General features: G+C 40.4%; 1 protein-coding gene across 2 annotated transcripts in view; it reads left to right on the top strand.

The window, feature by feature from the left end:
• TGS1 (trimethylguanosine synthase 1) overlaps positions 1–12,100 on the top strand; it is a 29,081-nt gene extending 16,981 nt beyond the window's left edge. Inside the window, exons 12-13 of one of the 2 annotated variants that reach the window (XM_055705741.1) lie at positions 217–293; positions 11,333–12,100. In XM_055705741.1, the coding sequence (XP_055561716.1) occupies positions 217–293; positions 11,333–11,449 (194 nt within the window). In that variant the 3' untranslated portion in view covers positions 11,450–12,100. The remainder of the gene's footprint in view (positions 1–216; positions 294–11,332) is intronic. The other variant, XM_055705742.1, reaches the window with a different exon arrangement.
• Positions 12,101–14,267: the final 2,167 nt, after the last annotated feature.

The following is a 14,267-nucleotide window of genomic DNA, read 5'->3' as shown; positions in this document are numbered from 1 at the left end:
TTCTGCTTTCTAGGGTGGTAATGGTGAAATAGAGTTTCTGCATTTAAACAATATTAATTTGTGCATTTTAGAAGAGTATCTAATTCACACACCCAGAAGGCCAGCTGTAATTTAATTGCATAATAATTTAATTTGGGACATACTTAGAAAATTAATTAATATAAAGCAACTTCTTTTTCCCCATTCTTGGTTTTTTTCCTTTACTGGCTTCAACATTTGAGATTTTCAGGCTCTCAAAGAAGATCACCAACAATATTGTGTATTTTCTACCTCGGAATGCTGACATTGACCAGGTGTGTTACTGGATAAGGGTTTGGTAATTACAAAAAACTTGGCTGGCTTAAAACACAGGTATTATAAACACAAACTCAAGACTTTTAAATCTGTTCAGCTGAATGTGGTGTGTTTTTTTAGGTTTGTTTGACCCTTGTGTTAAGTGATTTCTACGTTTGCAGTACTTTTGATATATTTAGAAATGGGAGTAGCAAATTATTTCCATCATTTTGATACTGTTCCTTCATAAAGCAACAGATTGGAGGTTCTTATAGAAGATCCAAAGCTAATAGCTTTCTTGAGTGCCAGACAGATACATCACTATTAAAAAAAAAAAAAAATTGAGCTCTTACTATCTGATAAGCTGCTGAGTCCTAATTTTTCGTGGCTTTCACTTCATGCCTGAGTTGCAGGAAATCACTGTACAGCCTGCAATCACTGTTATCACTGATTAGTAGATAAGAAACAAATGTCATGCTACCAGAAGTGGTACCGATGCTGTGTAAACAAGTGTGTGGTTCCATATGGGCTGCTTGCATTGCAGTGATTAGATAGTTAGATGCATCACTGACTCGATAAACACACTATTTGTTTCACTGGTCTGGAGTTTTTATATTAGCGATTATTTTTTTTAAAGTAATTAGATGACTGTAACAATTCCCCTGGTTTAGTTTCTATGTTATTTACATCTTGTAATTTTTTGCAACAAAGGGAGCAATGAGATGTTCTGCTCACCTGCAATATGCTGCAGAACTTCCCAGGATTATTTCCTGCTTTTCCAAAAGCTGTGTCTGATACTAAAGCAGGCAAGGTCTCAAGCCACATGGTGACTTGCAGAATCCTTGGTGGCAAACAGCTGGCTTGAGAAACAGGCTGAAATTCACATGGGCTGAGTATTAGCACCCTATGAGACAGTACTATGCGCAGCACCATTTGTACAGGGGGTGATGATTCAGTTTCATTTTGTGTTCCAGGCTGGTGGAATGTCAAAGTGGCTTATGAATCTTTGAACAGGGACCTGAATTTTAAGCAGAGTTTCTCTGGTTTCAACTTCTAACCACTGCATTTCATCAATTATTTCATTCCTAGAATAAAGAATGACCTTACCAGGTTTCTGCTGTGCTTATGAGCACTTTTTACTGGATTTTTAAATGGACAAAGGCATCTGCATTTCTCTTACATTCCCACAAAAGCATCTAAGAGTACTGCCCACAGGCCTGCACCTATTCCTACAGAAGAGAGCTTGGCACCCCTAGTTGTTGGGTTAGGTGTCTTGCCACCTCCTACGTCTTGGTCTGATTGGCTCTGAATGTTGTTGATGTGCTCTAAGTGTTCCTTGATGGACATCCACAGGTTTGCCTTTACACAAATGGCTGAAGAGTAACTGCTTTTGCTCAAAAATATGGCTTTGTGATCATGGGTTTGTTGTTAGAGGCACATGGCTATAGGCCTGGGTTCTGTTCAGTTGTCCAGGCTATGGGCTACTTTTGGGAAGATAAGTTGGCTCCTCTTGCCTTTCTCTAGAGATCATGCCAGCGTAAGAAAAAAAAATAAAGGCTGATGAACTGAAAGCTGGGAAGGAGCAAGTAAACCTAGCCCACTGTTTAGGGAAACATAGTCTTAATTCTGGGTAGACAGAGGTGTGTCAAACATGGCTGTTCCAGGTGTGACCTTAGTGGATGCTCTGGTCCATAGAAGACTGGTTATGGGTTTGGCTGCCATCAGCTCTGGCTATATTTAAGAATGAAGTTTCTGAATTTGCTGCCACTACACTTCCAGGGCTGTGAATCCCCAGAAAAAAAAAGATTTATCATTGAAGGTCTCTAATGGTTAGTGCAGACAATTGTCTTCTCAGTTTGCGCATGGCTTTGCACAGTTCTCATCCATCTTACCTTTCTTGTGGACCGGATAGGGCAGCTTCTGCTGCAACAGCTGCCTTGGCAAGGGCCTGTGGATGCCACTGCTAGGGTGTAATGGTGTAGTTTGCCTTGTGAATGTAGTCCATAAACTCCAGGGGCCTGTAAAAGCTTGACGAAGTAAATCTTAAACATTTCGTGCAGGAGACAAATACCTGAAAACTGTAGCTTGGATAAGGCAATATTTGCTGAACAGGTTATCTGATGCCTTAGACTTGAATGGAAACTTAAAAACCTGAGTTTGATTTGTAGTAACATTACTCAGGCATGTAAGATTTGGCTCTTCTGTGTCCTCAAAAATTAACTCTGTGTGGTCATACACATATGTAAGGCTTTTGGAGATCACTTAACTTCTAGAATAGGTGGTCTAACATCCTTAACGTGAGGTGACAGTTGTACTCTGTCTCTTGTCTCTTGTTGACTGGCTTGAATCTACAACCGAGGTGTGCTTGTGTGCTTACTCAGCTAAATTTGATTTAGAAGCTGACTTAATTGCCACTGCAAACCTTCATAAAGATGATACACTGACTGTAAGCCAGTATATCAGTGCAAGTTTGCTTGTCTGATAGTGATCTCAAGCAGAAGTGGAAATAAATGCACAGCAGTTAGAAGCAACCTTACAATAAAAATACTGTTTAACCTTTAGTTAAGTTGGTGCAAATTGAGTGGAAAATACATGCTGCTTTTTACAGTTAGATAGCTAACATACAATAGGGATCCTGCTGCTGGTGTGAAAGCAGGTGGTAGATGACCTTACCTAGCTGTGTTGGAGGACTGGGTTGCCTTATTGGTAGGCAAGACATCCAGCCTTGTTCTGCATGATTTTATTGCAGAACCAGTGCTTATTATGTCTGCAGGCGCAGCCTTTTCTGTGTAGTCAGCCTTGTAGAGAGAGATGAGGTTCTTTGAATTCCCTTAAAAAATTCACCGAGATTAGGTGGAGGAGAAATGATCTTCTGTACTTCTGCCTCGAGAGGGAGCCGCGAACCAGTGGAATATGGTTGGTGCATTTACAAGAAACGTGAAGTAATTCCCTTACTTGCATCAAATCTCCTTGTTTACAAGTGTGTACTTGCTACAAAATTTGTAAGGTCAAATCAACCTTCCAAATGTTCTTTCTACTTAAGGAATAACCATGAATTATTATACATATATACACAGGTGTGTACACCTACATAAAAAAAAGTTTTCTTAATAGTGCCTATTATGTAGCTCATGTGTGACACCCTTGTTGATACCCATCTATTTGCAGCATCTTTTTATCAGAGTCTTTTATTCCTTTTAAGGTTTTTGCACATCCTTTAAAAAAAAAAAGGGGGGGGGGGGGGGGATAAGAAAGAAGTTGTAGAAACTACCAGTCAGAAGTATATTAGTACTGCTTCAGTTCTGGGGGGCTAAACTTCTATTTGCCTGCCAGTGGTGTTTTTGGAAAGCAAAACAAAAAATTTGATCTACTTAATTTCCCACAAAATAGGAAAGAACTAGAAATCACTGTTTTAAATAGGCTTTAATATTTAAATTGAAATTACACCACAGCAAAATGAAGTGAAAACACTTGATAAATACTTTGGTAGCTGAAAACTGTTCTTGCCTTCTATAAGAATGGTACTAATTTAAGCTGATGATATTAAAAAAAAAAAAAGTGTATGAACACACATGCCTTGGCAAAATTTGGATGAAAATTAATTTCTTCCCCTTGCTTTGCTGTTGAATTACCCTACTGGCATCTGGGAACCTGCAGTCAAGGAATGCTCAGCCTTCCCCAGTATCCTTCCAGTTCTTGGCTGGTTCCTTTCCACCAGATCAAGGGGAAGAAAGCTGGTCTCTGCAGGAGATCCTACATTTAGGTCTTAATACTCCAGCAGAATTTAACAGAGATCTCCATGAGTGACTTGAGAAGCAACCGTGTTGAAACACAATGATTAAATGTTGTTATGAAGTGTTTAGCAAGCTGTGCTCTGTCTCACTGTGCTGAATGGGAGGGTTTACTCACCTCGTGGACCAGGACTCATCCCAAGAAGCCCAATCTCTTGCACAAACTGTTTTCTATACCAGATAATACTTCTATATGTTAGTATTTGCAGCAGAGGAGGAGGAGCAGCCTGGGATTTGTTGCTCTAAGACCTTCTTAAGGGTGGAATAGCTTCTTTTCTCCTCGTGCAGAACGCATACTTGACTGCGTAAGATACCAAAACATCTCCTCCTATGTGTTCACCTACTAATGTAGTGATGCTCCAGACTTTTTTTTTTTTGTAAGCCATGTGAGTGCTGCCACTGAGGTATTGTTCTCTCACGGGTGGTCAGAGTGGAGTCAGGCTGCGCGATGAGTCCCCCCAGTAAACTGATGAGCCTAAAATGTTGGTGACCTGATACGTTGCGAGACAGCTGACCTTATTGGCTTCCTTACCAGCCTAGCCAAGTGTGAGAGATGGAGTACTCAGAAATCAGGAGTTTATTACCCTGACCATGGATGGTTAACTGCTCAGATACTGTATTGTGCATCAGTGATTATCCTAAACTTCTTCGCTGTTCCTTGAAGACAGTCATATTCTACAAATTTACAGATAGTGGTATAATTCAGAAACAGATTTTTCTTTTTTAGCAAAAAGAAAATCTTATATTTATTTACCATGGGATTATCTTTTAAGTCTCTCTGATTTTTAGCTGCTGGAAATGTTGCAGATTTAACATCTCGAGCATACAGTAATGCAATTTTTGATTTTGCATCGTGTGTTAGTATATCAAAACAGCAGGATAATGGAGGCCAATTTTCAGATAACATTTAAATCTTTATGATCCTTACAGCAGAGAAGGCAAATCTATTAGAATAATGTTGGTCTACCCTTAAGTCCAAATACAAGTGACTTTGCTAGTTGAAGAAGATTCTGAGAGTAAAATGGCCAGTTATTATTAGATTTGAGAGCTTTTTGAGTTAGAAAAGTTTTGCCCTATCCAAGATCCAGCATGTAGCAAGAGGAAGAAACAAGACAATTTGAGAAGTATTTGCCACTGTCCAGAAGCTTCTCTCTGTGTAGATGAGTTGAAGCTTGAATACAGGTTACTAGGAAGGATATGACACTGTGGCTTTGCTCAGTGACAGCCACCATGTTGTGAAGTCACATCATGGGCCCTATTAACTTCCTCTACAGTTTTGGCACTGGCAGGCTTCTTGGTGGTATGGGGTATGAGAAAAACTAATTTAAAAAAAAAAAAAAAAAAGTGTCAAGACCTTGTTGAAAGTGAATGACTGAAAAAGCAGCCCCTCTTCCAAATGTGAGTCTACCGCACAATCCACTGTTAATACAGTTCCAGTTTCATAAACAGGAACTGGTTTATTTATTGAAACAATGCCTTTTCCTGTTAGAGTTGCTATTAAATTTCTGCAAAATGCCCCCTTTTTCAGGCAGTTATTTTTAGCTCTTATGATAGTATAGGGTAATGGAGGGAGAGAAGTGCTTCTTTTTGGGTAATGTGTCAAATAATATTCTTTCTTTTAACCATGTCTGAGTAGTATTTCTTCATCAAACCATATACAAGGTTTTACACTTCAGAATTGAAGTAAATTCCTAACATAAATTTGATGGTTAAGAGAACTATTAATTGTTGATTGCTATCCATGTCAACCATAATTCTGTAAATTTGACAGACCAAACAAGATACCTGTGTTTAAAATTACGAGCAGAAAGGCATGACGGGCAAAACATTGTCAGGTTGATGGGGTTTTTTAGATGGCTGCAGATAACTTAACAGTAAGTCACCTGCAGGAGGTGGTTTTCCATGTCCATAAAACCTTAGAGAGCACCTCAAGGGTTTTAACTTAAGCCTGTGCAAAGGAAAATGCCTTTCTGTCTTAACTTTCAGTCAAGACTGGGGTTTTTTTGAACATTAGTCAAGACTGTAGCACTGCAGCCTGCGTTCTCCATGAACACATCATTCTGATGGATGAAAGAATTTTCAAAAATATCTGCGTCCTTTAAAGCTTGCTGAGAGGGGGAGCCAATCCAGCTTTTGAGGAGCATGGGACAGTGGGTGTACTGCCTGGGGGTGCAACAGCAGTGGCATTGGGAGGATGCGCTGTGTGAAAGCAGGCATGTGGTGGACGTGGTGCAACATTTCACAGATATGTGGGAGATCCAGTGGGAAGTGATAAATGCTGCGCACTAGCAAGGTGTTCACAGGCACATGCTCTTCCGTTTATATTATTTATGGTATTCTCCCATGTAATTCCTACCAGTTAACTGGAACTGTATATTGGGATTGTAATGCAAATTTGCAATCTCTTTCCACTTAAACTAGCTAGTGATTTATTTGTTACCAGCCAGTTTGTAGTTTCACCCATTATGAGCTGACCTACCAGCAGTCTGCTTGGTGTTGTATAGGTTTATAACTCAGTCCCTGCTATGAAGATCTTACAGGCTGCATTTATTTACTCAGAATACTGTGTTTTTAAAAACAGAAGCAGCGTGGGAGGCTGGGAAAGGTTTACCTTAGTCTATCCGCTGTTGATATTTTTTTCTATTTTTTTTTTTTTAGCAGTCACTTTTCAGACCTCTTCCTGTTTATTGAAAACTTTGTGTGCATCTTTACTATTTGAAGATTTGATGAATGGTGCCAAACTTCAGAATTTGGGTAGATTCATGGGTTTGGGTTTTGGAGATGGTTGGGTTTTTTGTTGTTTGTGATAGCTATGCCTAATTTAGTGAAATTTTACTGTTGTTGGAGCTTGTACTATCCTAAATGTTTGTGTCTCAGATCTGGCTTATATTCCAAATGCTGCCAGAAGATACAAATTACCTTTTGTTCCTTGTCAGTGTGTTGGGTGATTCCCTAAGCCTAGAATTAAGGAAAGTGTTCTTGACCTTGATAGTCATAGAAAGAATACACATCATGCAGGTACTTTTCTTTTTTTCTTCCTTTTGCTCCCACCTAATCTTTGTTGTCCATTTTGAGAGAATCTACAGTTAGACACTGAAGCGTTGTTGTCTGCAAGTCTAGTGCCTGGATGGGAAGATGCTTGCTGTATTTCTGTTTTTAAAGTCCAGTTGTTACAAATGACTGGCCAATGAAGGGGAATGCAGAGATGGGTAAAACTTGTTTATTTGTTTTCATTCTCTCTGGTGTCATTCAGAGAACATAAAATCATACCAGAGAGATCAGTTTGATAAAAGAATATATGGTAACCTCTGTGAATTAATAAACTTGGCGGGAGGCAGACTAGTAAAAATACCACTGGTCCTGTTCATTTAGCTGTGATCTTAGACTGGAGGCCTAGCCAAATGGGACCTGCCAAGCAACATTGTGTTTATTTAGGAGTAAATATAACAGTGAGCAAAGCAGGGAGTTGAGAGGCCAGGCAATGAGTTCAGATTAATTTGATTGTATTTTTGGGATACTTGAATGTTAGGGGAGCTGGCAGGTAAAAGACACTGGTTGATGTGTTTTGGAGGCTGGTAATTTCTAAGTGAACATAATTGCTTACACTTCAGCTGTGACTATCATGTTAATAATGGCAACTTTTACACTGCCCACTTTAAACTCAATCTGTTTGCAGTCCTTGATTAAAAGAAAAAGCCAGAAGATACCTCCAGTATCCAGACACCTCTGGACTTCAGTCTTCCTACAGCTCGTAGCACTTTAATACTGCATTATAGTTTGCCTACCTCCAAGCTAAAGAAAAAAAAAAAATCTCTGGCCTGTCAAAGAGTGGCAGCACTGCCTTGGCAGTGGCATAATTCACTTGGAGGCCTGTACATTTTGAAAAATTCGTTCTGAGAGCATTTTGTTTTATTACATTCAGTGTAAAGAGTACCATTGCCTTTTTTTTTTTTTTTCTGGGAGAGTGGGATATTTTTTTCCCCCCCTAGCCTTTAGATTGGTTGCAGGGGGAGGAGGCTCCTCTTTTTACTAGTGTCCTGTAAAATTAAATTTAACACAGTATTCTTGTGTGACTGCCTATCAAGCCGAAAAGCTTGTATTTCTTATACCCCAGAAGTTTCTTGGAGTGGGGAAAAAAATTATGATAAGCTTTTTATCCACAGTCACCTTAGTTGGTGGCTGGAACAGATAGGAATTCCTTTACTAAAGGAATTTCAGTATGATAAAGAACCTGCAAGGCCAGCAGGAAAACCAGCGAGGTCAAAAAGGTACCTGAACTGTATAAGGCAAGTTTCCATCTTCAGCAGCTTGTGCTCCTGAAGTAATCTTCCGTGTTTGTTTCCCTTTACTTATCTCTCTTCGGATGTCTCCTATTTTAAACTTGAGATCAAACCTGCTGGCTACTTTTTTAATGCTCTGTGGCAGTGTCTAGTTGTCAACTATTTCCATCAGCAGTCGCTGAACTGGAGGATGAAGCATCCAGGTGAGAGGGATGCAGGGAGGCATTAAGAGAAGCTGCATCCTTTGCTGCTGCCCAGGGAGGTGTGTGGCACGTGCAGAATTACCCAGTGCAACAAAAGCAATCTGCCCACCTGAGTATGTGGGTTTGGGCTACAGAACAAACCAGGATGAGGAGAGTTGCCAGCTGGAAATCATCATATTTGCACAGGAAAATGCAAAATAAGCGAATACTGGACTAGTCCAGTTTTTAAAAGAAATTAAGAAGCTTTTCTGTATTCACCGTTGTAGCTTACTGCAAAAACAGGAGATGTGTGTTGGTATTTTTAAAAATAGGTGAGCACCTTTGTTTTTCTCAAAGCATCGTTACTCAGTCTGCTGTTATTTTTAGAGGGTGTCCCTCCACCAAACTGGCACCTTTCTGAAGAAGCTTGGTATGTGGCAGCTTTCCCTCATTACACAGTCGGGGCTGAGTGAGCCCTTCTGAGGAAAACTTGGTAACTCCTACATAATTAAATTTGCAACCTCCAGCAATTTACAAATAAGCATCATCACAGAGGATTTGCATCTCTCTCCTCTGAATATTGGGGGAGGGGGGGGGGGGGGGCGGTGAGGAACATGCAGTACCAGATCCGTCCCTGTGGAGCTTACGCTCCTGTGTGCTTATTTAGGTTTTTGTCACCTTTGGGTTTATCAAATACTTTTAGTAGTCGTTAGAAATTAGTCTTGGTTATCCTGGATTTAACAAACTAGACCCAGCATATCTAACTTCTCAGGTGACCTTCAGTGGATGCCACCCCTCAGCAGATGAGCAGCATTTGCCTGCACTGCTGTGGAAGCATTTTGCTTTACTTCTAAGAGAAATATTTAGTAAACACTTGTGTTTAATATCAATGCATTAGTCATACTTAAATATCGTAGTGACACCAGTTGTGTGCTGAAAATGGGAGTATGTAACCCCAAGACAGTAATTTCAGTATTCCTATATCAAGTTGACTAATGCAATTAATATTTGAGAATACTTAAACAACATTGGCTATAAAGTGTGAAGTCTCTAACGCTTTTTGGAAGGAACTTTCCAGCTTTCTGTTCATAATAAATTAAAAGTATGAAATTACATGTCTTCCTAGAAAAAAATATGGGTAGCCCCACAATGTTAACTTCTTTTAGGATTTCAAGTAAGAAAAGATAAGTTGTAAAATTAACATTCCTGATCAGTTGCCAATTTCAGATTCTTTGTGCTATTTATAAGTCAGCCAGCTTCTGCTTTTTTACTTAAGTGGCAGGTTCCTCTTTGACAAGAACGAGGAGATTTTTTTCCTATTAACATCAAATTGAAGGATGAAGAAACCGCTCATGCTTCTGTTTTCATCTGCAGAAACAAAAAGGGAGAAGGAAAAAAAAACCAAAACAGAAAAGTAAATGCTTGATTTAGATAAGTGTAGTAATTTTCTGGGCAAGTTAATAAAAGTTCACAGTATAATTTAGATTAATCTGTTATTTCCTTCTGCTAGTAGGCTGGTTTTTTACTTACAGTAAAACAGAGGAAGTTCAGCATGTTTATATTTAAACCTGCACTACAGAGTCAAGTCTCAAAGGAGTTTAGAAGTGTTAATAGTGCAACCTGAACTTTTAGGTTTCAGCTGCGAGTATCACAGACTTCTTGGTTTGAAGATCAGTTAAAATCTGCTGCAGGCTTGCAGACCTTGATCGCTTTGTCTGCTCAGGAAATTTCCTTGCATAGGGAAATACAGAAATAGCTCTCCTGCAGCAGGCAGGGAAAACAGCAGCAGGGAGCAGAACTGTGGAGCAGGGATCCCCACTGTAGCACAGGTCCTCGGGGTCCGTGATGGGGGGGCAGAAAGCAGTCAATGCTTGGTTTTAGTGTTCTCTTCCTTCCATCTGTGCAGTCTGTCCCGGTGAGAGATCAGTAACTTGTATGGCTGTCATCCCTCAGAGGGGTCATACTAGCCATCGTGGAGAGGAGAAAGTATTGTTGCTTCAGTCTAAAATGCAAAGTCTGCTGCAAAATGTTGTCTGTAATCATTAAGCATTAAAGGTGTGCACCGGACTCGGTCAACAGAGCGTGAACAGTGAAATTCGCACTCCAGTGATCGTAAACACGAGAGCTGGGGCCGGTGCTGGCTGAGGGGCTCTCCCTGCCTGCAGTTACTCAGCTGCCTGCAGCCTTACCCTCAACACTGAGACTCCACTGAGCATGACACCTTTTTGTTGTTGTTCTTGCAATAGCAGCAACAAAAAACTGTAGTTGTTTTTTGTGAGCTTTTCTGCCTGTTTAGTTTTCTGTGATTGTCATGTCCCCTCCACCCCCACACACACACCCCCCGCTGCCCCTCTTCACTGCAACCTTTATGCTTTGGTCCAGGATTTGGTTCTACTCTTCCCCCCAAACCTGGGGGTTTGACACTTTCACAGCACACTTTACAGCTTGCTTTTTGCCACCACTGGGTGTCTCAAATGCCAAATACCCTCCAAACCGGAGTCTACCGTATCTCTCCGCAGCACCACGGCATGTGGAACCATGAGTGTTTATCTTTAGTTCTGAAGTCCTCTTATTTTCATGACTTGGGGGGAGGGGGACTTTTCAGTCACAAGAAAGCTATGAACGACTTCTGTGAGTAAAAGGAGATATGGAAAGCGAAACCAGAGGCATTAGGTGCCAAGGACTTTGTCACCAATATTAAGAGCAAAGATGTGTTTTATGTGATATTTCATGAATGTATAAAATGTTTGGGGTTTTGCCTCTTATTTCCTGTGCACTGATTGATTTGCTTTTTGTTCTTTTTCAGGTGGCTTCCTTAGCAGGGCCAGGAGGGAAAGTTGAAATAGAACAAAATTTTCTCAACAACAAACTGAAGACCATAACAGCTTATTTTGGTGATCTAATAAGGCATGACATCTCCTAAAATCTGTGGATTCTTCCAAACCCAGCCTCCCTTACTGCTGCTTTGCTTAAGCTTTTGTACAGCTGGCTGGTCAAAAATGTCTTAATTTTCTGCTTTAATTTCTGTTTACATAAATTTGTACTGTTTATTGCTGCTGTCAATAAATGTTTTATAAAAATTTTGACAAAATTGTAAACATAATGGAGCTGTAGGAAGAAAGGTCTTTATAAAATGCAGTCTTGCAAGGTTCTCCAACTATTGAAAAAAACAGTTGAAGAGGAGTTCGGGATTTGCAGCTCTCACGTGTGCTGCTTCTGTAATTAATTGCTCTGATTTTGAGCATTCAGAGGGTCAAAAAGAATAGCCTGAAAGCCACCACGTGTCAAGAACTGCTGTCTGTGCTTGAGAAACAAAAGTGCCTGAACATCAGGTGGAATTTGACAGTCAGGTACACCACCAGAGGTTAACGTCTGGCTACATGCTCACTGGGAAACCTTTTTGAGTTTTCTTTGTAGGATGAAGGTCCACGCATTTTGCACGGTGAGTACTCCCTTGTTACAGGGAGAGAGCAGGGCGTGTGTGTGGCTGGCAGCAGGCCTCTACCCTCTGGCTTTTGTTACTGATTTTTTTCCTCCTTGTGAGCTCTCTGTTACAAAGATATGTTGAAGAAACCTTCTGACTGGAGGTTTGTCTCAATAACCAGATGGGTATGTGTGTGTTCCCCCTCTGTGACCCTTTTGGATCCTTGCATAGGCTTTAGGAAGGGTAGAGAGAGCCCCGCTCACCCTGGGAAGGGGTCTGTGCTCCTACTCGGGGGTTTGCGGGGGAAGAGTGGCTTTTGGGTACTTCTCCAAGCCGAAAAAGAGGCAAGCATCTAAGGGCATGGGTGTGGTACTCTCACTAAAATGCACTTATGGTAGGTACCCAAGAGATACTTTGAGTAAGAGTGTAGCAATACAGTTTGTAAGACAACAAATTAGTGCTTCTCCTCAGCTTGGAGGGCAGCAGAGACTAAGCGCTAAACGATGCATTAGTGCTGACAAACAAAACTACAGAATAACCAAATAAGAGTTGTTTTTTTTCTTTTGCCCCTGTAAAGAATGAAATCCAACTCCTCAAATCAGTTGGGAGGTCAAAGTGTTTGTGTGTGTATGGGATGTTAAAAAACACATATGCAACCTGACTCAGTGCAGATTTGCAATGCAGTGAAATAGCACTTGAGAGATAATTTTTTTTTAACTTTACTGTCCATCCAGTACCAGACAAGTGCTGAGCTCTTAAAGACTGTTAACATCCATGCTTCATGTAAGGTGTTTTGGATTACTTTTAAGAATTTGCATCGCTGTGATTTGCCACTTTACTACAGCAAGGAGGAAGTGCTGTGATAGTGCCAGCCTCTGTGTCAATATTTAAAGGGAACCATAAAGGAAAGAAAAATTACCCCCTCTTCAGTATTCCTTAAATGTTTGCTACTATGAGGCAGGGGAGGTTGGCAAGAACGCTAGTATTACAGGAGGTCCAAACCTACTGTAGCAGTGGTGCATGAATGTAATGATGCTGTTAAACTTTCTCTGCAAGCTACTAAAAAAACCTGAGAGGGTCGTGAGGCCAGTTGAATAATTTATACTGTGTATGTCACAGTACTCTGTACACTAAAATTCGGCTGTATTGGGCTTATTGCTGCTTACTGAAATACCATTGTCTTATTCTTTTCCTCTTTCCCTCGCTAAAGTTGAGTAGCTTTGGAAGCATTTTGCGGCCTTGCTGATGCTGCTTCTGTAAAAGGAGGGTCTGTGGGGGAAATACCAGTGAATTTACTTTTACCTTCAGGGAAGTAGTCTGATTTTGTTCAGTGCCCAGTATCCAAAATGTGGAGGCTGAAATAGGGCAGAAGAGGTACAACATTTACTGGTTTAATGTTTATTTCCAATATGATGAACATACTGGTAAAAAGGAACGATTATCAAAGGTCGCTGCTGAGCTTTGCAAACACATGAGGCACCAAAAGCAGAATATCCTTGTTCATGGCTGTTCCTCTCTGTAACCCACAAGTACGATACAGCTTTAAGTCAGAATACACTCTGCTGGGTTGTGATACGTGTTCTTGCACAGAACAGGTGAAGTTCCCCAGGGCTGTGAATCAGTCAATCTGTTAAACCTAAAATAACATCTACAAGTATTTTTACTCTGATGTTCGTGATTTCAAGCAACAAACACCTCATGGAGGACAGCTTCATTCACAATATGAGGTTTTTGTAGAGCATTCTGTTTTATATCGTAGGAAAAAAGTTAACATGGGCTGAGACACAGTTAAATTTCTAGACATCTCATGCCCAGAGTTTTAATAGGTTTTGGGGATTCAAGTAGTATTTTGCATATGATACATTAGGCTACAAAGAAGTTATGTTGCTCGTAGAGGTTTGGTCTTTTACCAGTTTTGAGCCACAGAATAAGCTGTAGGAAAAACACAGAGGTGTTTGGTTTGGTTTTTTAACTAATATTTGAACTAAATGCAATAAGTACATACGGTTTTATACTTTCCACTGTGCTTTTGAGCTCCTGATTTCTTAGGTTTATCTTAATTAAACCCAATATTAAACCAAGCCCATCAGGGTTTTTTTCTGGTGCTTGGTATGAAGAGAAGTAATGGAACATGAAGCTGAAACAAGTGTGTTACAAGGCTGAAGCCTAATTGCAGGTTCAAGGGGACCTCAGCAGAGCATCAGGGCTGAGCAACCGTCTCTTCGTGGCAGGACAGTTAGTGTTGTGCCCTTCTCTGAAGGAGGCCTCACTAGTGTTGTGATGAAAAATCACTGTTCCATGAAGTTTTAATGTACAG

The sequence above is a fragment of the Falco cherrug genome, chromosome 3, assembly GCF_023634085.1.
Source record: "Falco cherrug isolate bFalChe1 chromosome 3, bFalChe1.pri, whole genome shotgun sequence".
Classification (NCBI taxonomy): Eukaryota; Metazoa; Chordata; class Aves; order Falconiformes; family Falconidae; genus Falco; species Falco cherrug.
Note: the sequence above shows the minus strand (reverse complement) of the source record. Positions and strands in the feature narration are given on the sequence as shown.